Source organism: Prunus avium, chromosome 3, assembly GCF_965620075.1.
Source record: "Prunus avium chromosome 3, drPruAviu1.hap1.1, whole genome shotgun sequence".
Taxonomy (NCBI): Eukaryota; Viridiplantae; Streptophyta; class Magnoliopsida; order Rosales; family Rosaceae; genus Prunus; species Prunus avium.
The window spans coordinates 40,840,303-40,865,261 of record NC_142286.1 but is presented as its reverse complement, the minus strand read 5'-3'; the positions used below and the strand labels follow the sequence as shown (position 1 = coordinate 40,865,261).

At 37.9% G+C, this 24,959-nt stretch overlaps 6 protein-coding genes across 14 annotated transcripts; all 6 read right to left on the bottom strand.

The window, feature by feature from the left end:
• Nucleotides 1-463: 463 nt before the first annotated feature.
• On the bottom strand, nt 464-6,433 carry LOC110764334 (Cysteine proteinases superfamily protein). 3 transcript variants are annotated; one of them, XM_088250753.1, is made up of 10 exons: nt 6,102-6,433; nt 5,174-5,384; nt 4,707-4,780; nt 3,958-4,012; nt 3,797-3,871; nt 3,200-3,273; nt 3,003-3,051; nt 1,825-1,909; nt 919-975; nt 464-802 (listed from the first exon to the last, which is right to left on the bottom strand). In XM_088250753.1, the coding sequence occupies exons 2-10, from the start codon at nt 5,336-5,338 to the stop codon at nt 756-758; spliced, it is 681 nt and encodes a 226-aa protein (XP_088106879.1). In that variant the 5' UTR covers nt 5,339-5,384; nt 6,102-6,433; the 3' UTR covers nt 464-755. The 3 variants fall into 3 exon arrangements, with proteins under 3 accessions (XP_088106879.1, XP_021822972.2, XP_021822971.2); XM_021967280.2 differs by having other exon boundaries at nt 5,174-5,371; XM_021967279.2 differs by lacking the exon at nt 6,102-6,433 and adding an exon at nt 5,970-6,070 and having other exon boundaries at nt 5,174-5,371.
• A 144-nt stretch (nt 6,434-6,577) lies between these two features.
• Nucleotides 6,578-9,091, bottom strand: LOC110764326 (P-loop containing nucleoside triphosphate hydrolases superfamily protein). 2 transcript variants are annotated; one of them, XM_021967265.2, is made up of 4 exons: nt 8,904-9,091; nt 8,649-8,733; nt 8,427-8,523; nt 6,578-8,302 (listed from the first exon to the last, which is right to left on the bottom strand). In XM_021967265.2, the coding sequence occupies exons 1-4, from the start codon at nt 8,954-8,956 to the stop codon at nt 6,759-6,761; spliced, it is 1,779 nt and encodes a 592-aa protein (XP_021822957.1). In that variant the 5' UTR covers nt 8,957-9,091; the 3' UTR covers nt 6,578-6,758. The 2 variants fall into 2 exon arrangements, with proteins under 2 accessions (XP_021822957.1, XP_021822959.1); XM_021967267.2 differs by lacking the exon at nt 8,649-8,733 and having other exon boundaries at nt 8,904-9,034.
• Nucleotides 9,092-9,157: 66 nt separating this feature from the next.
• On the bottom strand, nt 9,158-10,617 carry LOC110764333 (uncharacterized). The gene has a single exon (XM_021967278.2). The coding sequence runs from the start codon at nt 10,028-10,030 to the stop codon at nt 9,323-9,325; it is 708 nt and encodes a 235-aa protein (XP_021822970.2). The 5' UTR covers nt 10,031-10,617; the 3' UTR covers nt 9,158-9,322.
• Nucleotides 10,618-11,541: 924 nt separating this feature from the next.
• LOC110764331 (uncharacterized) lies at nt 11,542-13,136 on the bottom strand. Its single transcript, XM_021967276.2, has 2 exons — nt 12,392-13,136; nt 11,542-12,305 (listed from the first exon to the last, which is right to left on the bottom strand). The coding sequence occupies exons 1-2, from the start codon at nt 12,968-12,970 to the stop codon at nt 11,739-11,741; spliced, it is 1,146 nt and encodes a 381-aa protein (XP_021822968.2). The 5' UTR covers nt 12,971-13,136; the 3' UTR covers nt 11,542-11,738.
• Nucleotides 13,137-13,510: 374 nt separating this feature from the next.
• On the bottom strand, nt 13,511-18,117 carry LOC110764327 (magnesium transporter, putative (DUF803)). 4 transcript variants are annotated; one of them, XM_088250751.1, is made up of 15 exons: nt 17,786-18,117; nt 17,438-17,582; nt 17,163-17,328; nt 16,760-16,847; nt 16,587-16,648; nt 16,338-16,423; nt 16,137-16,210; nt 15,652-15,754; nt 15,429-15,557; nt 15,199-15,334; nt 14,996-15,115; nt 14,782-14,872; nt 14,627-14,696; nt 14,035-14,131; nt 13,511-13,946 (listed from the first exon to the last, which is right to left on the bottom strand). In XM_088250751.1, the coding sequence occupies exons 3-15, from the start codon at nt 17,253-17,255 to the stop codon at nt 13,725-13,727; spliced, it is 1,371 nt and encodes a 456-aa protein (XP_088106877.1). In that variant the 5' UTR covers nt 17,256-17,328; nt 17,438-17,582; nt 17,786-18,117; the 3' UTR covers nt 13,511-13,724. The 4 variants fall into 4 exon arrangements, with proteins under 4 accessions (XP_088106877.1, XP_088106876.1, XP_088106875.1 ...); XM_088250750.1 differs by having other exon boundaries at nt 17,438-17,579; XM_088250749.1 differs by lacking the exon at nt 17,438-17,582.
• A 2,886-nt stretch (nt 18,118-21,003) lies between these two features.
• LOC110764366 (syntaxin-22-like) lies at nt 21,004-24,880 on the bottom strand. Of its 3 annotated transcripts, none has more exons than XM_021967321.2 (7): nt 24,356-24,880; nt 24,097-24,190; nt 23,796-23,929; nt 23,574-23,660; nt 23,016-23,173; nt 22,799-22,899; nt 21,004-21,149 (listed from the first exon to the last, which is right to left on the bottom strand). In XM_021967321.2, exons 1-7 carry the CDS (start codon nt 24,526-24,528, stop codon nt 21,051-21,053), a joined length of 846 nt encoding a protein of 281 aa, XP_021823013.1. In that variant the 5' UTR covers nt 24,529-24,880; the 3' UTR covers nt 21,004-21,050. The 3 variants fall into 3 exon arrangements, with proteins under 3 accessions (XP_021823013.1, XP_021823014.1, XP_021823015.1); XM_021967322.2 differs by lacking the exon at nt 21,004-21,149 and adding an exon at nt 21,696-22,100 and having other exon boundaries at nt 24,356-24,860; XM_021967323.2 differs by lacking the exon at nt 21,004-21,149 and having other exon boundaries at nt 22,978-23,173; nt 24,356-24,867.
• Nucleotides 24,881-24,959: the final 79 nt, after the last annotated feature.

The following is a 24,959-nucleotide window of genomic DNA, read 5'->3' as shown; positions in this document are numbered from 1 at the left end:
TAATACGAGCAGAGTATGATGTTCGTATCTCCCAATCTTATGATTTAGTATAACAAATATCCACTTATATTAAAACACCCAATCTTACGATTTAGTATAACAAATATCCACTTATGTTAAAACACGTGGTACTCAGTGACTATAATTAATCTTAACAATGATCAAAATTGAGTTACCTGAGAATTTTGATTTCTGTACTGCATGTACCTTAATCAAAGAGCTTATCAGACTAACGAAGCGATAAGGTGCACATAACCCAAAACAATTAGCAAACGAATAAATTCATCTTAGAGGAGCCATACTGTTGTAAATTCGTCCTGGCACCACCCAGGGTCCAGCTCCAGACTCATTTTCGATATTGTATATGCATAGCCACTATTATAAAATACGAAGGGCTGCCTGAAGAATATACTCTGGAGATTCATTGCCACTAATCTGGGTGTAGAAAAACAGACATTGAAAATTCATAGTGAATACTGATCATCTAATTTCACATATAAGTCCCCTTTGAAAGAATAATACATCATTGGTCTTACAAAAGAATTGAACAAAAATAATACATCTTGAAAACACTACAAACCATTTACAGCAGTAATGGCCAAAATAAAAATACTAGTATATATATAAAGTTTCTAATTGAATTAAATTTTCAAGACGAATAAATCATGAAAATGCAACATCTTCGGGAATATATGCACAGTGCTAAAACCTTTGAACATCCTGACTGTCATAACTTCAGGAATCACACTAGAAGCCTAGAACAACCAGTGTTTCCTCCTTGGCTTCTGTTGAATTGGAGCATCTGCAAAGACGACACACAACTAAGATATAATCAAAGCCATAGTCCACACTTGACGCCTATAAAATGATATTTTTAATGCAAATAAAAAAAATTAGAAAATGAAAATAGAAAAACACCTCGGATTTCATATAGTGAATTGTAATGAACCTCAGACCAAAAACTCAGCCACAGTTCTGCATAATTTTGAAATTGTCAGAATTTGAAATTGAAATAGATGAAAGAAGAATATTGGCAAATGGAAATCCAACAGCCAGTTAAAGAATGTGCGCAAAGTTTGTTGATAGAAATGGGAAATGTGATAAAAGAAATTCGAAAATTAAGTCCAATCCCTTGAAGAAAAAAGTTGCCCAACGCCCATAGTTTCATGGCTCTTTCTTGTTATAAATGTATTTCTTTTTGTACAAATTAGATTTAAAACATAACCCTTATGCATGAAGTCTCTCCTTGCCATACATTATATTCTCTCTTGCTCAGTTATACCAAGTATCCTAGAGATAGCGGAGATCTTGGTTGATAAAAATTTTACGCAAGGTATGCATTCTTTTGACACTGATACCATATTTAGGATTACTACTTATCCTCCTAGAAGTCCATAATATGATTCTAAATGTTTCCTAATTCCTTCAGTTCCTTCATTTTTTTTTCAGATAACTTCCTCCCGCTACCAGCCTCTCTTTAGTGATAATTTCATTCAATAAGTTTCACATCTTTAATCATGAAACTCTCAATCACCACAAGCAGTTTCCAGGGTTTCAGCCTAGAGACACTTCACAGATACAGGCCAAGTTTCCACAATACCATAAATTAATGCCTGAGCCATCCTATTTTTTATCAAACCAAAGTAGTTCTAAAATATGAGTCAAAGCCCACCTGTCTCCATAATAGGCAGCCCCTAATCTCAGAATTGGACAGTGCCAGGAGACTAGCGAGTCTTTTATTTTTCTTTTTTCTTTTTTCTTTTTGGTGATGCAATATTAACCTAATACTATGAGCATAAAAGAGAAAAGATACTTCCATCTTACCACGTTTTGGCGGCTGGTACTGAGGCATAATTTCAATAAAGCAAGTATCTCTGAATGATGTCAAAAGGCAAATCTTCGCTTCAAACTGCATTCAAACAAGCAGGATTACAGAACTACACGAAAAGACATTGAACAACATGACAACAAGACATTTGGGAAGTGGTCTGCACTGATTTATATGTATATCTTCCTAAAAATGATATTATCTAATAATATTTGTACTATTGCATCATTTTCCAATGCTCTTTTTTATTTGTGACTAAAGATTCAATATAATCAAGTTCCATCTCACAACGAAATATTTCCTGTTAAATTGGCAAAAGTTACTTGATGCCATCATCAATAAATTTTGATAGATACCAGACATCATATAATTTGGTAAGATATATGCCTATATTTCCCATTGACCTACAACCAATATCTATTAATTAATTGGGTCTTTTTTGAATAACCCAAAATACAATGAACCACAATTAATTAATAGAACTAAGTCAATGCCACCACATTCACTCTCTAAAGTAACACAAACGAAAGATTCATTTTTTCCCATCCCTAACAACGTTAAGTAACAGAAACCACAGTGACGCTCTAACATAAAGCTTTTGGGATACAATGGTATCAAAGTTTTGGTTCCAAAAAGGCTTGCGTTCAAATCCTTCATTGGCCATTTATTTGTTAAGTCATTGTAATGCAGAACAGGGCTGCACATGAGGGGATGCTAGCTTGATATACAAAATCTTGTCCCATAACTCAATCTTTTGGGTATAAACAACCTACATATTAGAAGACCTCAACATTGAGAATGAAAAAGCAATGAACCCAGTCTATATTCAACTGTATCAAACCATTGATGAGAGCCTGTGACGCAGAGCCAAGTTTAAAGTGAGACCAATAAGCCAATCTGAGTACCAAACACCACATTATTGAGTCATTGTACTCTTCTTTTAATTAATGCTCTCCACACACGTAATATAGGCCTATTATTTTAGAGTTTTATATTCTTTTAGACATTATACAATACGCTTTGTACTCTTGAGGGAAAAAAGAAATATGGCGGATAAAATTATTCATGTTTGGGTGCAAATCAACCAGAATTGAAAATATAAAATATTATAAGAACGATATGCATATCAATCTACAGAAAACAATTTCGACCCATTGGGACAACATTAACGGACCTTGTCAGCTGCTGCTTGCAAGGTAACATGATCCCCCCATTCACTAGATCTGTATCATGTGATAAAGTTAAAGTGAATACAAATCTCCTCCACCAGGAAAAATAGATGAAACTAAACCAGCAATTAAATTCATGCGTACTCGCAGAAGCTTATTTTATCAAATAACAGAACTACTGACCCTAAACAATTTAACATACTTTGCCATTTTCTTGTAATAGCGTTTGTACTTCATAGGGACATAGCCTTCATACAAAGAACGATAGTCTTTGAGCTGAAAACAGGAAAAGTAGTGCAAGATAAGCAAACTCAAATTAGCCATTCACTTTTTTTCGCCTTATAAACTAATGAAAAAGTTGGTGACAAAATGTTGCACTGAAAGGTCATTATAGAATATAGATTCATCATGATAATTATGTTTGTAGAGAGAAGGAACATAGGAAGCAGTGGTTGTCAGAGCAAAAAACAGTAGCTTTGGCATCCAGGGATTACAGCAATGGTAAAGATTGTGATTGCAAAGGTAGTAACACTGGTGGATGAAGTTTTAATTTAATCAAATATGAACAGCCACAAATAGCAGTGATAATATTTTTCAGTAATCTCTGATTTTTTTTTTCTTCAATTTCTCATAATTAGTAATCTCTGATTTTCTCCTCAGTTTCAGTAATCTCTGGTTCTCTCATTAATTAATCTTTCATCTAAAATCAATGGATCTCCAGCCCAATTTTCTAAATCCAAATTCACCTTTTAAATTTTGTCCCTCTACAGGAATTGGGTACTTCAAAATTACACTCTACCTGTTTCACAATCTCTTTCCGGACATGCTTGTGATACTCCGGAGACTTGTACATTTGATCGGAAAGGGAACGAAACTGCACCCAAAAAAAAAACAAAGAGAGAGAATAAATCAATATAAAACAAAGGATAATATTACCTATTACTTCAGAAATGCAGATACCTGACAGTTTCCATCACCAGAAACCTTTACTTCGTATAAACCATAGACATGTAACCTGTGAGGAAGTAATAAGAGATTCACTAAACTATCACCCAAGAAGAAGTTAAACAGACGTATGTAGAGTGCAAAATAGATATTCTAGTCCACTAAGATGCTGGACTGAGAGTTGTATATCACACTCAATGCCTAAGCCCACAAGGTACATGTGTTTTTCATGTGGGGTAACAAGTCTGGGCTGAAGTTCACTCCAAATGTGGTTCATATCAGAATATCATAATTGCATAAATGAGATACTCAAACACCTGTTAACTAAAAAGAAAAGCAAAAGTAAATTCATCCCAGAACTTCCATGTTGATAATAGTTCTAACTATTATAATACAAGTTTGATTTTTGTACGACCATCAACCCACGGGTAAACTACCCCCTCCAGGAATAATATCAACATTGGCAACAAACAGGGTTAGTTTTAGCCTCAATACATAATATTTACGACTATCATTTGCAGTACTCATGTGGTTTTCCATGAGTTACAAATATGCTTATTTAAGGTGAGGTTTTCCAATACCTCTAGCCATTTCTGTGTGTGTGCTTTTACGTTGTTACCTTTGAAATTTGACTTCTTTTACTTATATTATTTCTCACCATCAACCAAAACGGAAATGATAAAGAAGCTATTTCAATACCTTTAGGAAAGTTCTCAACCATGAAATAACCAGTACATAATTTTTTTCCGAATCATAAAACATACCTCTGGAGAAGCCGTTGATGGTCCAAACTAGCATCACTAATGTTGGGGATGTAGGAATTTATCCGAGGAATGTGCTGGAATTTTAAAAAGATAATAATACCATCACATATTAAGACGAGCACCTTTTCCTTATTAAATGGAAAAATTCAAAACAAAAAGAAAAAGTTATTCCAGCTTAATGAAGTTCTCAAAGAGAACAGTTGAAGGATGTAGCATGCAATTCTAATTTCTAAAGAAGAATGATTCTATACCGTGAAAACTTTGCTAGCAATAACTTCATCAAGGTGTATTAGACTCCATACATCAATATGTTAGATGCATTAGAGAAATAATATTTTTGGACTCACTAATTGAGATTAAGTTCAAGTTGCGTACCATTGGAGACTTTTTGGTAATATTAAATTAACCTATGAATGAAAATAGTGAATTTTGGGGGGGGGGGGGGAAGAAAAGGAGATTTTCATTACAGGAACAGGTGCCAGGTTGGAAAGGCGTCTAGCAACTGCACCATCTAACTTAGCATACTCTTCTGATAGTACAACAGCAATCATGCAGTCATCCTCAACATCCCGTTGGCTGCTCAGGGAAGTTGAGCTAGAACATTCCCCCACACTGTGAGTCCCGTTCATCATAATGTCGTCGTCTGTTTTCAAATTCTTCTCACACTGAAAACAAATACTAGAATGAGCTTATATGCTGAGTGTGAGTAGCCAAAGTTCAAGAGCTGAAAAGAGTTTACAATCATTCAACAAATTTGAAATCACAACAAATAATCAAGATATGGCGTATTACTTTTTTGTGCGTAAGATTGTTGTTAAATAATTGCTATTTATAATGCTAGGGTTGTTCGAATCGATTGTGCACAGTGTACTGTCAAGTAGGATGGGCATATAATATAGGGGCAAAGATGTAAAGAAATCTTCTTTCTTTCATTTTCTTTTTTCCAAGGTAGGACAAATACACGGTAATATGCCTGGGGATAATCGTGCAACCACAAAGCAGAGAAGAATGAAGTAAAAGAAATGGCTGAATGTGGCATCTAGGATTAATCCTCAGAATGTCTCACCTCCTCCCGCAATAAAAGAAAAAAAAAAATAAGCTGAAACATACAACCATGGCAGCCACCACACGCAGATTTGATCAAAATCAATCAACCGAACAAAAAGACTTTAGTATAATTACGCAGAAGCATAAATTGAAACTAAATACGAACATGGAAGGCGAAGAAACAAGAAAAATAAGTTTGATGCTCAATCGAAATACCAAATCAATTAAGTTAATAATTGCAATCAGAAAGTCAAACAAGTTGGAAACTTTGATCGTCAATCTTGAAATTCTGAGACCAACTGCAGTTCCGATTTTGTTTGGCGTAAAGGAGGATTTGATAATAATTACCTGATGTTGTTCGATAATAAAGAGGGCCCTATCCAACTTCGCTCTTTCTCTCTCGTGAGGGTTGTTGGTTGGTCGATTAATGTACCTTCTTTTTATTATGGCCAAGGCAAGTTTCAGAAAGAAAAGGAAAAATTATGGCAAAGGCTTTAAGGCAGGCAGAAGAAGGGGATAATACAATATATCTATTCGAGTATGCGACCATTTGACAATATAAATTATAATATGCGTATCGATACGAGGCGAGGGTGGGCGCGAAATCTAACTAACCCCCACTGGAACTGGTCACAGGCGAGGCGAGGTCCGATCACTACGCGTCTTCTGTACACTCGGACTCCTACCCCTACCCACCAAAAAATCTTACTTGCGATGAAGGGCATATTTCTTTTAGTTAATTTCGATGCTATCCTCCGAATTCTGACTTATGTCACTTTGGTCCCTTCTAATTCCATTTTAATCTCATGAACAATAAACAATAGTTGTTGAATTGAATACAAGAATTTTTTTATTTTCATTTTGAATTAGCATGAATGACAGAGTCATTTTCATTTCTCTTTCTTTTGTATGTACATAACAACTTAACCATGCCCTGAATTCAGGGAAAACTATTCTTTGCCTTTAGCACACTTATCCAGATACGGACTAGAACATTAGGAAATTTCATTCATGCTTCCTCTTTTTCTGGCCTCCGCCTTTGGAGTATGGGCGTGTCACTGTCATATACCGTGAATTAACAAGCTCCCGGGGTATAGCTGCACCAGAAGATCTTAGAATCTCAACCAAATCTGGAAACAAGTTCTTATTCTCCTCACTTACAAACACAATTGCTGTACCCTCTTCTCCCAGTCTAGATGCCCTACCAATCTGATGGACATACTCTTTCATGGAATTGGGCATGTCAAACAGAATTACCTGTCTTACACCCACGAGATCTACTCCACGGCCTAAAATCCCAGTGGCTACAATAACAGGAACCTCACCCATTAAAAATGACCTCATTATATCTCTCCTCTCCTTCATGGATTTCTCCCCATGGATTGATAAAGCTTTCACTCCAACGGTGACTGTAATTGCATTAGATAAGAGATCGGCCCCCAGTCTTGATCCCACATAAACCACCACAGGTGGCATAAAATGCTGCTTGCTCATCAATATGTCAAACAGCTTTTGCTTCTTTTGCTTCGACTCGACCCAGATAGGTAGTTGCTTCACAACCTTATTTGGCCTGTTGGGCTTGCCAACGGAGACTACAGCAACATCCTTTGCCATAGAGCTTACCATATTCTCTATATCTTGGGAGACCGTTGCAGAATACAGTAAAACCTGGGGTTGTGATAGAGCCCTAAATATCTGCATTACCTGATCTCGGAATCCCCTTTGAAACATGCAGTCCACCTCATCAAGAGCAAAAATCTTTACATCATCCAGTTGTATATCATTCTTCGTTAAAAGATCAATTAGCCTGCCTGGAGTTCCCACGATGAGCTCCACTCCTTGCTGAATGCGGTGAAGTTGTCTGGCCATTGCATCACCACCAACCACAAGTGCTGTTTTAAAAGGCAAACCCTTTCCGAGCAACTTAGCTTGCTCCTCAACTTGTATACAGAGCTCTCTGGTTGGTGTTAGAACCATTGCTAACGGCTTTTTCCGGTCTCTAAACTGCTCAAAGCGAAAATTTGCACAAAGATAAACAATTGGAACCAGGAAGGAAGCCGTTTTCCCAGACCCTGTTTCAGCAGACACAAGCAAACTTTTTCCACTCAAAGCAGCTGGGATTGCTTGCATTTGGACAGGTGTTGGCATTTCAAAACCTGCAGCCTCTATATTTTGGAGGAGCTTTTGAGGAAAATTACATGAAGAGAAGGACAAGATAGGTGGCGGAACTAAGTCTCCCTTCACATGAATTTCAAGTCTGCTTCTAAGCAATTCAGTCTGGTCACTAGATAAGAATACAGATCCTGATTGACTACCAGAATCTCGAACATAAAAGCACTCATCAGTAGCGGTTAATCTTTTGGGAGGTGGTAGGTTGACTGGCAATTGGGTGTTGGCAACCCTGCAGAGGACAGTCTGTTTACATTCCAAACTGCAAATATCATCATCTGTCTGATCGCATATATACTCGCCGTAACGGTTACATATAACACATTTAGGCTCCCCTGGAAGAGGTTCTCTTTGGTCTCTTGACCTTTCTTTCACTTTATCTGCAGCATCAGAGAATTGTAAGCAAAAAATGGGGCTTAAATAAGAAAATAAAGGGGTTGTGCAAGTATTCATGATTTTATTGCAACAATGAATCATGACTATTATAAAGCTCAAATTCAATACCAGTAACTTGATTCCCACATGTTACTACCACTGAACTCTTGCATTGGTCATCATTGCTTGGGTGTTCCATTGTATAAGCTTGATAATCACATGGATGCTGCAATGCAAACCCCAAAATATTACGATTGCAAAAGGATTATTTAGGATATCAGCACAAAACCAACAAGCCATACAAATGTTATAGATTGAATAATCACAAAACCATGAGATAGAGTTTAGAACCTTAATTTGGGTAACCACAAACAAGGACTTTGTCTTTGTGAGTAGTAGCCAGGCAGTACTACTAGACTGGTTAGCCCTAAAGCATCTAAAATCAAAATCCAACATAAGAACTAACTCAACCACAATTAAGAATAGAAACCCTAAATCTAAAATCAAGTAAATAAACCAGCATGCATCCATATATTAAATCAATACAACTCTTTATCAAGTAAAAATATGTAAAAGGAAGAAGAGAAGAGCAATCAACAGGAATACCTTCGCTTTGGCCTTTGGTGGAAATGGAAAACACCAAAGGTTGCTTCATTCATCTACTATGGCCGGATTCAAGGTGTTGATTGAGCCGGTTTGTTTGTTTTTAAGAAAGATTGCTTTCCCATCTTAGTTGGGCCGGCTTCTATGTAGGGCCTCTAGGCCCAACCTTTTTTCTGTCTGTGTACTTCTTTTCTGTTGGACTCAGGCCCTCCTTAATAATATTTAAAATAATATTAAAGAATATTAAAAAGTTTAAGTAAAAACAAACAAAGAAACACACGCTTCAAGAGGAAAATGCCACTAGGCCCAGTTCATACGATATCGTATGATATGATGGAGATACACGGGAAAATTACTTTCAACCGTTAACAAAAAAATAACAATAATGAAAAAATAGGTGGGTGGCGGCCATGTCACCCCCTTCACTGGTGCCTCTTGCTCTTGAAGGAGCGCTGCTTCTGAATTGTGATTTGGCGGTGGAACCTCCTTATGAACAAGTCTGCCAAGTGGTCTATGTCGTCTTCCAGACTGAATTCCTGCCCAGCCTTTTGCTTTGAGTTCTTCACAATATCTATCACAGATTCGAATTGATCCTCCCCTTCACAATATCTATCCACGTCAAGGTGATGATCCCCAGCTTGAGCTTGAGCTTGAGCTTGATCTTCTACCAAGTTGTGCAAGTACCCATGATCAATATCATCATCAATATCAATATTATCCTCCGAATCCGCCGTCATGTGAATGTGATCATCATCAGTTGGATTAATAATAAGATCAACTGGCTGGTGCTGGTGGGATCCGTGGGACACGACAACATTAATAATATCGTTGTAGCTGCTGCTTTGGTTGACTACAAGTGCGCCGGCTTTGCCCTTGCTTTGGTCTTGATCTTCCTGATGATGATCATCATCAGATTCAGGGTAGTGGTGTTGCTGCTGCTGCTGCCCTAGCAAAGCGTGGAGCTTGTGAGAGATGGAGCTCATCACAAACTTCTTGTTCAGCAACGAGAATATAATAATTCGAGTCGTTATGGCTCTGGTTTTGCTCCTAAGGGCTAGAGTTTTATTCTTCGCAATTGAGCTCACTGCAGCTATTATCTGCTTTACTAGTGCAGATACTTTCTTCTTCATCTTTCAATCTTAATTTGGTCTCGCGATACTAGCTAGCATTAATCCTTGATATTTCTCAAAGCACAATCCACAACCCAATTGAGACGAAAAGAAACCTCCGATGGGATTCGGATGGAGAGATACAATTGCATACGTCTGGCTTAAAATTTCGTACTCTAAATTCAAACCAAGTTCTACGTGCGTACAAAAGAAAATCTCAAATATTAATTAAGATTAATACACAGAGAGAGAGAGAGAGAGAGAGAGAGAGAGAGAGAGAGAGAGAGAGAGATAGAAAACGGAAATTTATCTATTGATGCACTTGATTTGTAGGTAAGTAGTAAACAATGCAATGCAATACATATATAATAATAATAATAATAAGTAGGTAGTTTGGACGAACGAGTAGATGCAGTACGCGCAAGGGTTTATATAGCAATGGTACGAGTTGCCTGTCCTATCTCTACTGTCCACTATGGCTAGGCAGAAAGCATCTCTTTTTCTTTTTCCTTTTGGGTCTGGAGTCTGGACTCTCTCTCATTTTCTGGAACAGAGAGAGTGGGAGGACTTGAGAAACAAAAGCAACGAAAAGAGAGAAATTAAAGATAAAGAATATTATAACGAAAGTGAAAGTGAAAGTGAAAGCGAAAGCGGTTAAAGTTATATATAGACACAAGACAAGGGGCTCCATCAGACCAGAAAAAAAAAGACAAGTGGCTCCATTTCATAAGTGAGTAAAAAAAAGCTGCAAAATCCCTATGTATGTTTGTATCTTAATTTCTAAGGAAATGGAAATCTTGATAAATAAGATTAAAATGGGAGCCGATCGAGAGTCGTAATCATACAGGACGATCTAGATTAATAATATCGCAACTTTAGCTCCATTAGTGTAATGACAAAAATATATGTATCCAAATTATTATTTGGTTTTTGCATTTGTGGTGGGGCAGGGCGTATTCTTAGTTAATAACACAATTATATGTTCATGTATCATTATGTTATTAGTCGGGATAACAAAATAATGATATTTTCGTTTTACATAAGTTGGTGTGGTGTGGGCCAGTGGTGTTGACCAAGGTTAGGTTTAGGTTGGTGGTCCGCAAGTCGTGAGCACTCAAATTTTGTCACACTCCAGTTGCTTAGTCTGGCTGTGTTCAAAATTTCAATGTTCTTTTTACTTTTCCGAAACAATGCGTTTTTTACTTTTGGCTTGTGCGAAACTGAAAATGAGATAAATAGATAAAATGACAAATAAAAAGACGGAAGAGAGAGAGAGAGAATGAGATATATCGGAGGAAGGCACGCGCATGCACAAGCACAACAGCATTTCAAAGGTAAAGAGGAGAAGAGAGGATGAGAAGTGAGGACCATTAGTTAGAGAAATACATTATTTAAAGGTAAGATCTATCGAGATCGAGTAGGGTAGGAGGACCGTTAGCTGTGTAGTGCAAGCATGGTTGATACAAAAGAAAAGGACGGCCATCGGATGGATGGAATTAAACGTTGCCTGCCGTTCCCATCTAAGAAAGATATTGAGATAATATAATTTATATTTTTATAATTAATATGCACTGATGCATGGATGTGAGTGAATTGGAGGGGCCATTGGGAACATCGTTAATATTATTACATACCATACCACTCTCTCCGGCAGCCAGTCCCGGCCTGCCAGGATTTCAAGTCGATCTATTCTCCGGTATTAATCTATACATATACATCATCAAACTAATTAAAAAAACCCATGTTCATGTCCATGTCCATGTGGGCGTCCAATCCCAGCTGGCGGGCTCCAAGGACCGTAATCATGGTAAGGATGGGGTGGCCATGGAGGATGGACCATCCCGTAGCCAGGTGGAGGAGGGTGGTAAGGGTAAGATGCCCCATGATCTGCCATGGGCGGGGGAGGTGGCGGTGGATAATAGGTGCGATGACCTGCTACTGCTACTGGTGGATCATAAGGATGATGATATTGTGGTAGGCAGCTGCTGCATATTTGTTGATGATCAGCTTGTAACTGTGATTGTGATTGCGAATAATTATTATTATGTGCGGGAGCAGGCGCAGGCGCAGGCGCAGCTGATGATATGTTTGATGTGTAATAATATTCCTGCTGCTGCTGCTGCTGCTGCTGCTGCTGCTGCTGCTGCTGCTGGGATCCGGAACTCGTAATATCAGAATTATTATCATCAACTTGTGTACTAGTGTTGTTGAACTTGTGCATAATATCATCATCGTCATCTTCTTCCAATGTAATTGTGGGGTATTGAATACGTGGCTGATCATCAGTGCCTGCACCCTGTCCAAACCAAATGGAATAACCAAATTATTTATTAATATATAACCAAATTATTTATTAATATATGATCAGTAAAGTATAAGTACCTTAATGAGTAGCTTCAGCTTGTAGGAGAAGGTCAACATCCCATTGGGTTTTTCATCGCTAGTCCGGACCTGATAATTCACATACCTTGCCTGCTGCTGCTGCACTCCTCCAAGTCCAAGTCCAGAATTATTCGCCGACGACGGTGGGATATATGGGATCATCAGATCATTCAAGGGCACACGAACCTCTCCTATACTTCTGTCTCCGATTCCCAATATTCCCAGACCCTGATGCCGCAGATCAAAGTGAATCAAGAGCCGTCCATCCTTCAACTGACGATGATCATCTTTATGATCAAACTCAAACCGCATCTGGTGATTCCATTCAGGATTTCCATCTCCTTCCCCATCAGTTGGTGTTTTTTTTATTTGTTGCTCTACTACCTCTTCATTCATCTGCTCTTCTGCTTCTTTTACTTTCTTCTCCGCATCATCGCTAATTACCTTCAGCGACACAATCGCATAAATTGAGAGTTTCTGAAAGAAGTTGAAGGCTTTCAGATCTTTGCACGACACGAGTTTGATTTCTAACACCCAATAACGTTGTCTGCTGGAATACTCCATTGATCCATGCTCCATGAATACCTAGCTCAGAGTCGGACCAACCAAATCCTTTCTTCCTTCCTAAGAACTGTGGACTAGTGGATCGACAGATCTCAATCAAAATTACTGTGATATGAATTCATTATATGTACTCTAAGAAATAATATTGAATATAATACTGTATAACAGTTGGACAATTCTGAATATTGATAATATTAAAATACACTGGTGGGATCACCGCTCTCAATAAATATTGATAATATTAAAATATTATATTGGTTAACATTATTGATAATATTAAAATATTATATTGGTTAACTGAATTGAATTAGTACTATATTGGTTAGCAGCTCAGCTCTTCATTTTCTCATCTTCTCACCTCAGCTATATGAAGAAGAGTATAGGCATTGCAGAAAAAATCTCATAACTTTAAGCTTGTAGCCCTCCCATACATTACGCTCTACCTCCGCCACTGCCAGTGTCCATAGGTAAAACGTTGTTCCCGCGTCTTTACTACCACGAAACGTTGTCTGCTTGCTAGAGTCCTAGACTTCAACATTTGGAAAGCTAGCGCAATTAAGCATCCGTAAAGCAAGATACTCTCATTTCTTTCAAATATACGAGTAAGAATATACAATAGCGTGACGAATTACACCTCATTGAGAAAACAGCAATGCCTCCATAAGTGGAAAAATAATGAATCCTAAACATTTGTATTTCTACAAAAGACAATAAAATGGATATAATTCCCTCCTAATAATAACCAATTGAATGCATTTTACTACTCCTATCAAGGGCTCTCAGGGAGCACAGGGCTTGTCTCTAGCATCTTTGTAGCATCTTCATCCATGGAGATCTTAGTCCAACCAGAATTTTTCATGGACAAAATCTTTGCCCGGTCAAACCCGTTTCCTCTAAAGCCCGTTATCTTTGATGACACCATGGGCATCACAAGGACCGCAGATGCATTGATTGAATCCTCTCCAAATCCAAGTGACAACGCACAAGCAGTCTGCAAAAGGATGCAAACTCATGTCATCAATAGTCAGTCATACCATATATCTATATATAAGCAAGTTCAACAAGCCAGTTTAGAGCACCTTTGCCTTCACTATTGTATCCAAAATCTTCATCAGGATTCCTTGCACAAATGATCTTGTGTCTCTAATTTGTACATCTTCAGATGGAACAGCTAGCCTGTAATGTAGACGCCGGTATCAAACAGTGGTGAAAATCACAAACAAACAGAATATTCATCCAGCTCAGATTCCAACGAATATGCTACAACAGTGAAATCATATAACGAAAACTGTTCAACAAATAAGGAACGCTGATATATGTGGTCATACAAAAACCTCCATCATATTTTTTTGTTCATTCTATTATATTAATATCAAGACAGTGTAAAAATGATGAATGACAGGACAGCCTATTGCAAGGAGATTCCTGCCAAAGCAGGGTCTGGGTAGGCCAAGACACAGGCAGCCATACCCCTTTTTTGAAATTGCTAACGGCAAGCCATACCACTGCGCCAAGGCATACTCACTATAATCTATATATTATAAACCTTGAATATTGAATCATCATTAAAATGTTTCCTAGATGATTTATAAGAACATAAAAAGAACATAGATAGCTTGAAAATTCAAATTCCATTGTTTTTTAAACTGCGTAAAAGAGTGTATTGTGTACCTGCCCGCGTCTTTTGGAATGGTTGAAGACATCACAGAAACTAAAGATGAATTATCTTTGACTTCAGCACCTGAAAATTTTGAGTAAGTTCCTGTCTTGATATTCTGCATACTTAAAAGTCTTAAAAATAAAAAATAAAAAGCCAATCAAAATACCTTTTGAATCATCAGGTGCCAGCAAAGAAATGCCTACGAACACAGACATCATGCCCAGTATGAACATTGTTGTCCTTAGTGCATTTAATACCTGTTTTAACAACAACGAATAAGATTTCCACGTGAATTGAAACATATTCCAAAGGCACAGGAGAAAAATGTTGGTGAGAGAGAGAGAGAGAGAGAGAGAGAGAGAGAGAGAGAGAGAGAAGACCTGGTATTCTTGAAAATATACAAATCCTGTACAAATGGAAAAGAATGTCCAAGCAATCTGAAACATAGGAACAATAAGGATTGCATCGAATAATGACAATCCTTCATTCAACCGAGCCATCTGCAGAAGTAGGAGTAAAAAGTATGAATATATAAAAGCTAAATAAAGCACCATCTCTCATGCGATTGCAGCAATTTGCAAACCATGAAATTTAAAGTTGGCTCTGCAATAACTGATACCCAAAATCCAGCTGTACTTAGAAATAAAAGGAGCATGGAGTATGTGAACCAGCTATGTAACTGATAACTGCTAGACATGGCCAAACGTAGCAGGTTAGAGCTGCCAAAAAAAAGAGGAATTAGAAACAGAAGGCTTGGATGATTTGACCACTTGAGTCACACAAGGAATACAATATGTTGGCAAGCTAACTTACAGAGATTTTGCAAACAACACTGAGAATGACCCAACAGCACCTGAAACTATAGCATAGGAAAAAGGAAGTAGCATATGCCAATAGGGTCTTAGATCCTGTCCAGAAACAGCATGCAGAAGTTCTCCTCTCCTGTATATCCAGAAATTGGATGAAACAAATAAAAAAGTGTTGGAGGCCTACTAACAAGAATGAAGCAGTCAGCACTTAGTTCTCAGAATCTCACCTGTAAATGGAATGCTGTAAGGCAACAACTAAAACCAAAATTAGGCAGTAAAGAAGGAATGCAATGTTGCTGTATTTCTCGGCCAGCTGCTCTGGTGTGTATACTGTAATAAAACAAATCGAACATATATGAGTCCATTACTTGTGGATATAATATATTGCTTGGTCCAGGCTCATCTTCTTTCTATATATTTTGTGTTTGTGGAGAAAGTTTATTGTGCAGCCTTTATATACTACAGCCCTCTCCCAATCACATGACAAACACGTGAGGGGTTGGATGTGATGTGAGACAGCTGTTGTATACAACGTTTGCAGGGAAGATTGTTCTACTTGTATGGGTGTGTGTGTGTGTGAGTTTGGGATGGCTGCTTCTTGCCACAGGTAGGACCAAAATACAGAACAATTGATCAGATATTCAGGGATTTGGCACAACGCAATACACTAATGAAACTGTAAGTAATTGTGACTTGAAAATGAATCATGTACCAGGTGATTGGTGGTTGCCAAAAGCAACAAGAAAAATGTTCCCAAGAACGATAAAGGCTGTGGCAACCATTACCCTGCAAAGAAGGCTGTCTTAATACACGGATGTACTTAGAAATAGTAAGGTGATAAAGATGTGCAAAATGGATGTATAAATGGTGTTACAGTTATGAAAATCTATTCTCACTTCAGATTTTAACGTACTTAACAGTCACCATTTTGTTTAACACAAAGTAGGCAAATGCAATGTTGGATATAAACTGAATAGAACCCAGTGCTGCAAGAAGTGACTGCACAGAAGAATACAAGAAATAATTAGAAAGAACAGAAACAATAAACTTATTCAGATAAGTGTCCAAGCTTGTAGCAGATGTTTTCATCTGAGTACTTATCAGTACTAATCTTACTTTCCAGTTTCAGATGACAAGGCTACAAAATTTAGTTTGTACTGACCTGAGCAGCATATCCGAAGGATATGAAATTTAGGCAATTACCAAGAACGAAAAATAAAAAGCCTGCATGTGAAGAATTATATAATATTTAAGTCCGATGTCCATAATCCACCATGTGAAATAGAATATGAAAAACCTTTAGAACAAATGAAGCACTGCGAGACAAGACTGTACCAACTCTCCATGTCTGAAAGTGTATAATAGGCTTCAAAGGAAGCTTTCCACTTGCTCCTTCACTTTCTAGTATTGAATGTCTCTCTCTCTGCCAAAACAGAAAATAAAAAATCCGACGCTTGCATCATGGTATGAATATGGGGATATAGCTGTCATAACAGAGTATTCATTCTCTCAATGATTTGTGTCAGAGTAGAAACATCTAAATTGCTGCAGATGAACACAGGCTGCTAAAATTTGCATTTTCAGACTAGGTACAATAACATTGAGGAAGGAAGGTTATAAATTTGTTTAGTGATAGTTATGCAAATCACAATTTCACAATGGTTCCACAAGAAGAAACACACACACACACACACACACACACACACAAACACACAAAGGAACAGAGTATAGAGTATACCTCATTATGCCCCAATTTCAGAAGGTTAGTTCCAAAGTTGATGGCAATGCTGCCGAAAAGGTTTATGAAAGCTCCAACGACCCACTCCCCCATGGATTAGAGAGAGATGTGAAGCCGTGGCTGCATGCAGTTGAAACCAGAAGTTGGCACTCAATCGTTATAAAATCTGGCACAAGAAGAAACATATAGCGATTGATTAGCAAGAGAAATGCTTGAGGAATTCCCATGTCTCGGTCAGTGTTTGAATACAATCATCAATCGCATTGCTTACTTACTATAAAATTTAGAAATGGCTCTGGCATGGATGGAGCTATTGAAATGGAGGTACCTTCCTTAAAAGGTAAAGATAGAGAGGAATTGAAATTGCAGAGGCATAATTGAGAAACACCCAAAGGTCTCAAAGTAAGCAAATTAAATCTGCTGGTGTAAAAGATGGCAGATCAATGATCAATCCCGGTGTCGGTGTCCGGTGAAATAATTAATATAATTGGCATTTAGCATCAATCCGATAGATCGGGAATCATTATGCGAAATCATGCAATTATTTATTTAAAGAAGAAGAAGAAAAAAAAACAAGAGAAAATAAAAGGTGAAAAAACTAAGTTTGGAGCTCGGGAGCTTACTTGACCTCCCTCGGACAAGTTGAAATTTCGATCGAGGCTAGTATTCACAGCGGATCCAAATTCTGAGGCTTGTTTTCTTGTTGGTGTGTTGCTTTCCTCCTTGGGTTGGGCTGGGCGGATGGGGCGTTTGAAATTGATTCCGAAGATAATCAGACAGATGTGAGATTGGGAGATTTGAGTTTCAGGGATGCCCAGAAAGAAAGAAGAGATCAGAAAGGGCAAATAGGCAATGAAAGAAAGATGGAAGGAAGGAATTATCTTATTTTCATTTCCTACGGAAGGAAGAAGAAGAAATGAAAAGACAGAAAGAAAAAGTTGTCCGGTCAATAGCCTAGGCGTGACACTTCAGCGCACGCTATTACGACCGTACTCTTCAACTGTCGGCTAAGGAATCAGCTACGCTGAGGCATACAATATAACTGCTGTCATCTGACCGTTGATCATTTTTAAACTTTTTGTTTTGAGGGGTGGGCTCCACTAACTGTCATATATGATTTGGTTTTGGTTCAAACTACCTACCTATTAATTCCATTAAAACCACCAAATTAATTCAACGAAAATGAAATTCTTCCCCCCATCACAGTTTTTATAATTGGAACATCATCATATAGCTGCTATAAGGAAAGACATCAGACTTCCTTTTTCTTTATATTAATAATAATAATAATTCATTGGATAGTATGATGAGATGTATCAAATAAGTGTGATAAGTCATTTTTAAATCATGCACTATCGACGTGAACACATAAACGCACTCTTAATATGAAAAGGAACACCACCTGATAACAATCAATCATTAGGGAAACACTATAAAATTAGTCAACGAAAATGAACTTTGCTCAGAAACAACTTGAATCAAAACTTGAATAGCAAAAGTAACAAAAGTAAAACAAATGAAGGAAGATAAACAAGGAAAACCCACTCCCTACACTGAAGCAAGATTGTGGAACGGTTGATGCCTGCCAAGTCAGTAACTCGAATGTATCTGTTGAATTTTTTATATATAAAAAAAACCAACTAAACTGTCAATAACTATATTATCTCAACCTTGGGCAACAGAAACAGGGAGGATCAGAAACCTGTCTGCTGGAAAAGAAATATAAACCGTCAATAACTAGTTGTTGTTTGTTGCAAATTTAAGAAGAACAAAAAAACGTCGACAATATAAATCTGAAGAAGTGTGAAAGACAAGACCCAACCCAGGACGGAAGTGAAGAAGCGCAAGGAGATGATATTAACGCGTGTATAATATCAGCATATAATAAAATGCTCTCTCATACGTTCTATTCTAGTTAATTGACAAAACAATGATGAAAAAAACAATGATGGACTTTGCTGAAGCCTGCTAATGGTAATGCTTTCATGACTGGGTCAGCGGAGCTAAGTAGCTTCGCTTGCAGTCCGCTAAAAGCTGGAGGAATATATGTGCTGCATGTACATAGATACCCCAAAATAAAATAAAAACAATTAAAAAGTAATGTATATAACAATAGCTAGCAAAACAATAGTGAGAGCATTTGTGTGAGTGTGCACACAGGGACGGATCCACAGAGGAGCAAAGGTGGTCAAGTGACCCCTGCAACTCTGGGATCTGCCATTAGAGGGGAGAAAATTGACCCCTGCAAACTGCTCGACGAAAGTCCCCATAGAGCGCGCAGCGCTGCTCCTACCCAGTGCGCAGCATCCTCCAGCACGCAGCGGTGCTTGCGCTTCCTTGTTTCTTTTTTCCCTCGAAGTCAAAACGACGTCGTCCTATATATATTATGTATTTAAAAGCCTATGTCTATGTTATATATTATATGGTTCTTTGTCTGCTGGTCCAATTAAAAGCTTTTCTTCTTTTTTATTCTCACAGCTGAAGACACGCGCATGCATGATGTGTCCCACTTCCTTTTTTATTTATTCTTTATGCCCTTTTGTTCCTTCGTTGCTGCTTCTGGTCCACTTTTTCTTCTGTATTTTTTTCATCTCAAATTCCCTTTGGTCTGTGTTTCATTTCCTCCTCTTTGCTGTAGTTTCATCTCAAAACGACACCGTCTACCAGGTCACTTTACTTTTTTTAATTTTATTATCATGGCCTTTTGGACAGGTTTTTTTTAAATTCCGAAATATGCATATAACAATCTAATAAACATGTTCCTCATAATTTTTTTTTTATAAAAACATGTATGTAATTTTTATTGCATTTTCATTCATTTCTACGGGTCTTCTATATGTAAAAAATTGTGAGCTTATATATGTTGACCCCCGGAGAGGAGATTTCTGGATCCGTCCCTGTGTGCACAGTGCATGCATGATCAAGTTTAGATGAGTGGCGTCTCAGTCTGCTGACTGCTTGATTACTTACTTGGATTAGCAAACCAAAGATGCTAATTACTATAAATATTAATACCCGCATGCCATCATGACATGCTAATCCAGTCCTCATTTTTCCTCCATTTTCGTCGTCGTCATGGCTCATGGCTCATGGCTCATGGCTCATGGCTCATGGGAATTAATCTCTTGGTCAATCGTGAACGTCTCTTCTCTTGGTCAATCGTGGACCTCACCTTACTGGTGGTGGTCAATTTTGATACAATGGTTGGTTGTTATTGGTAAAACCCTTACAAATTCCATGCTCAATTCAATTCAATTACAACAAATGAGGAAAATTCTTTCTAATACCACCTCCACCTGGGACTGGATTGGAGTATTGTCTTGTCTTGTATACCACTGGACTGGATTGGAGTACAAATTCCATGTAACACCATATATATATATATATATATATATATATATATATATATATATACCGACTATATAATGTAGTACTAGTCAGTCTGTAAGGCAACAAAAAATTTAAAAAATAAATAAATGGAAAAAGAATTGTTAGGCACCGTACTTGTACCAAATACCAGCCAGTTACACTTCCCTGCCCGTTAAAACATAATGAGTATAAAACTTGGGGTGGTATAGAGAGAAGCCAAACTTCATCTTAACACCCCCCTCATAAGCTTACGGTTGTCCATCTTCTTTCAGTTGGTACCAGAAGCCTATGAGGGAGAGAGTTAAGAAAAACCTCAGACGTCTCATATATTAATATAAGCCATGTAATTTGTAAACGTATCACAACACATATATGAATCATATCCCATATATATATAGATACATAAATATCTGTTTGCAGAGCTAGCTAGCTACTAGTACTACCCTAGCTGATGAAGCGAAAACAGAAGAGGGGCCGGAAAAGATGAGGAAGCAATTGATGGTTTATATACTATTGCTGTCAATACAAAATAATGCCAAAAGATTCATGCGTGGTGTGGATTCCGAGCCAATCAAAATTGAGGGCGTTATTCGCAAACCAGCTGAAATTGGCTGAAACCTTCATGGAAAAGTAGGGGACACTTCCTGTCAATTCCCATGTATTATTGGATAAATCATAAATCACACAATATTCCTTTTCTTGTTTGTCTCACTCACACCATAAATCACACAATATTCACACGCATTAGTGATAACACTGTTTTGCTATACTTAACTAATAATGTTACGCCACGTGAAAGTGTTGTTACGCTTGTAAAAGATAGGAAGGATATGGAATGGATATACAAAAATGTTCTCAATTATATATTATATTTTATACACTCACTACCCTAAACCTAAACGCAGTCAATCTCAATCATCCTCTGATATCCTCATCCTCCTAACTACATCCTCATATCCTGAGACGAAAGCCCTCTTCACAATTGAATCATATGACGTATATCTTTCTATTTTATTTCATTTTATTTTTTTACAACTATACAAATAAGTTCATTGAATCGAACAAGTTATATCAGACAACAAATAAGGTAACACACCGCGTACCCCATTGTGCCTATCTCTCTTCTCACACGATGTGCACAAATGGGTATATGCTAAGTTCGACTGGACCCAAGACTTTGATCATTTCACTTAACCAGGCAGACCTAATGGAATAGCTGGAAAAGGCATCCATCATTTTAATGTACACAAACAGGAAAGCATAAACCAAACAGAGAGGAAACCCGCTCTTAAAAGCGAATGAATTACAGAAGCGAAACCCAACAACCATAATACAAAAACAACCAAAATCAGCCTAAGACAAAAGACAAGCAAACAAAGAGGTATTCCACTCTAATACATATAAATCTCAACTAAAAGCTGGAGGACTTCAATAAACAAAGAATCCATCACACAAACTTTCTCATGCAGAGGCACATCGTGACTGTATATATGTACTTGCACATTATATGATAAGGACGATGAGGACGACTACAACCACCACCACAAAAACCGCCACCACCCACCAACACTGCAATACACAAACTTTGCAGATTTTATACAATTCTACAGACGAGTTGATAGGAAATAAAAAATAAGAGATTATTATAATCAACTTCTAAGAGAACATGGTAAGCTCAGCTCTATAACCTACAATTATTGTATTACAGGGTGGCCTTGTTCACAAAACTACCCTAACATGTCCCTCTGCTATTATAATAGACAGTCTTCTTGCCACACTAAACAAAAATGAAAGTTTGTGTTTGCATGTAGATTCCTTTTCTCTTTTCAACCTAACGTCTTCTTTCTGTCCATTATGCATTAACCACTAGGCTTCGCCATACATACAGGAAACCTATCATAGGTAATCCACAGACTAAAAATCGCCAATGTAGTATGTATCACAGTCAAGATGGCATGATGAGAGCGTGCTAATTTCCTTTTGTGATACATGAATTCTCTTACAATTTTTGTTATGGCACATAATTCCTGGGCTCATCTGAAGCCTTTGAGAAAATGCATGCAGATTTTATTTGAATATAGACTGAATTATTGTGATAGATTATCTGACTTCAAACATTTCTTTTTCCTTCACTGAGCGAGCATAAACTGCTAAACACCCTGTATTCAGAATGATGGCTTACCAATAATGTGGCAAGTTAGAAGCTAACTTCAGGTTTTCCACAATTGAATTTGATAGGACGTGAAAGTATACCACTTAGTACTTACCCATGATGATCTGGATTTAACTCCTTTGGAGGCCTTAGCTAGTTGAACTCTTGCTTGGGTCGTTGCAGCAGAAGAGTTGTCAATGTTTGAGTGAATGTCATCTGTAATAATAGAAAATTTACCCGATAAATAAATAAGAGCAAAAAGATCCATGAATGGAAAGTGAACGTGAGCTATACAATGGAAATCAATCATCTGCTGGGTATCTGGATGCTACCAATGACTACACCCTGCTCATGAACGAGAACTGCAAGGTCCTTGAAAATTTCGTTAGCTTGTCCGATTTGTTCTTCTATCTCTCTAATACCTAGTTCCCTCTCCTCAATTATGGCCTCATTGAAAGAAATCTCATTGTCAAGCAAAAGTACTTCCTGCCTGCAGGTGTTTGTTCAAAAACAAGGGTCATTGTAATTCGTCTATGAATATGTCAAACCAATCCATGTGTATATGCATGCGAAGATGCTCAAACTATATATGGCCATTGGGTAGCCGATGTTAAGACTCTCAGTGTACAAGGTTCATGGAAGCAAGTTTAGACTTTCAGCCACTAAAAAGAAATGAGAAAACGATGGCCATGGGATGGGAGCTCCAAGCGGTCCAACAATACAAAAGTTAAATAACCCAATTGAAGAACGCTGGGAACTATTCATCCTTTCTCATAGGATGAAAAGCCAAAAATGGAAGGTGAAGGATGGTTTGGAATTGGCAATGACAGATGAAATAAAACGAAAAGAACAAGCAATGACGATGTGAATGCAGATAGAACATTGATTACCTCTTTTGCTCCTGAAGGAAAGGTTGGCGATGCTGATCCCTGGTGCTGGTAGGTTCCAAATGTTCCTCAGAAGCAGAGGCCGCAGAGCTATAGTAAAAGCGCAAAAAAGAAAAACCAGCCAACAAGGCACGGAGGTAAGTCATACAAAACACAATCAGAAATTAGGAAGGTGAAAAGAAAACAAAGAAGATTGTGTTCCTTCGAAAGCGTAGAAATATATACGTTGCTGCTGCCAATGGCAAGGAAGGCATGTAAGTAGACTCGCGCTCAGAGGCGAGCTGCTGAACTTTCTGGAATTCTTGCAATGTTGTTTGGAAATCCCTTGCAAGCTTGGCATCTTCTATCTGCTTACTGGGCTGAAATTATCAACAAAAAAAAGATGGATTTTTTATTTAGAAAGAAAGAAATGTCAGAAGATGCAGATCAAGATTCAAAAGCAGCGATGAAAGAGAGAGAGAGAGAGAGAGAGAGAGAGAGAGAGAGAGAGAGAGAGAGAGAGAGAGAGAGAGAGAGAAAGACGTACATTGACATTGATGTGGTGATCAGATTCGCTGAGGGCTTTGAGCTTGGCAGACGTATCTTTGACAAGCTCAAGTATGCGTTGCCTTGTGATGTGCCTGCCATTAGATTAGATTACATTAGGCTCATTGTACTCATTAGTAAGTAAAAATCTTGACTTTTTGAGTAGCGAGTGTGTTAGTATAGCAGTCTAACAACAAGACAGTGCCGATGGGAGTTTGAAATTTGTGTGTGGGAGAGACGAGAGAGAGAGAGAGACGCACAGCTTTTGGCGGTGATCGGGAGTGTCCTTGGCAGTGCCGATGGCATCGACCAGTCGACGGAAAGTGGAAACGGCAGTGTTGATCTGGAATATTCCGGCAGCCACGGCCTGCGACGGAGACGCTGATGCCTTCTTTCCCCGTCCTCCGCTATTCTGCACATCTTGAAAGCTCATTTTTTTTTTCCTTTCTTCTTCCTAATTTCTTAATAACATCACACCTTATTTGAGATTGATGGAATAATAAATGGAATTAGACACAGGGAGTGGGATGGGATCTACCACGTCTCTGTATGTATCTGTAAAGCAAGTCTGGTATGGTAGCCGTTCCCAAATTTGTTTAAAGAAACCGATAAGAGTCTGACTGGAGAGAATTGGGCCGACCTTCATGCGGGTCCAGAGAAGTGAGTAGACTGTAGAGCTGCTGCTTCTGTTTTCTTTTTTTTCTTTTTCTTTTTCCTAATAAATAAGTTCCAATTTCAAATTCCTTCCCAAATAAAACTAAAAACTTTAACGCCTAACCAGGCAGCAGCTGTAAAAGGCTGTAACTTGTAAGCCCCCCTTTGCATATAGAAAGAAGAAGAAAAAAAATAGAGCGCTGGCAAATT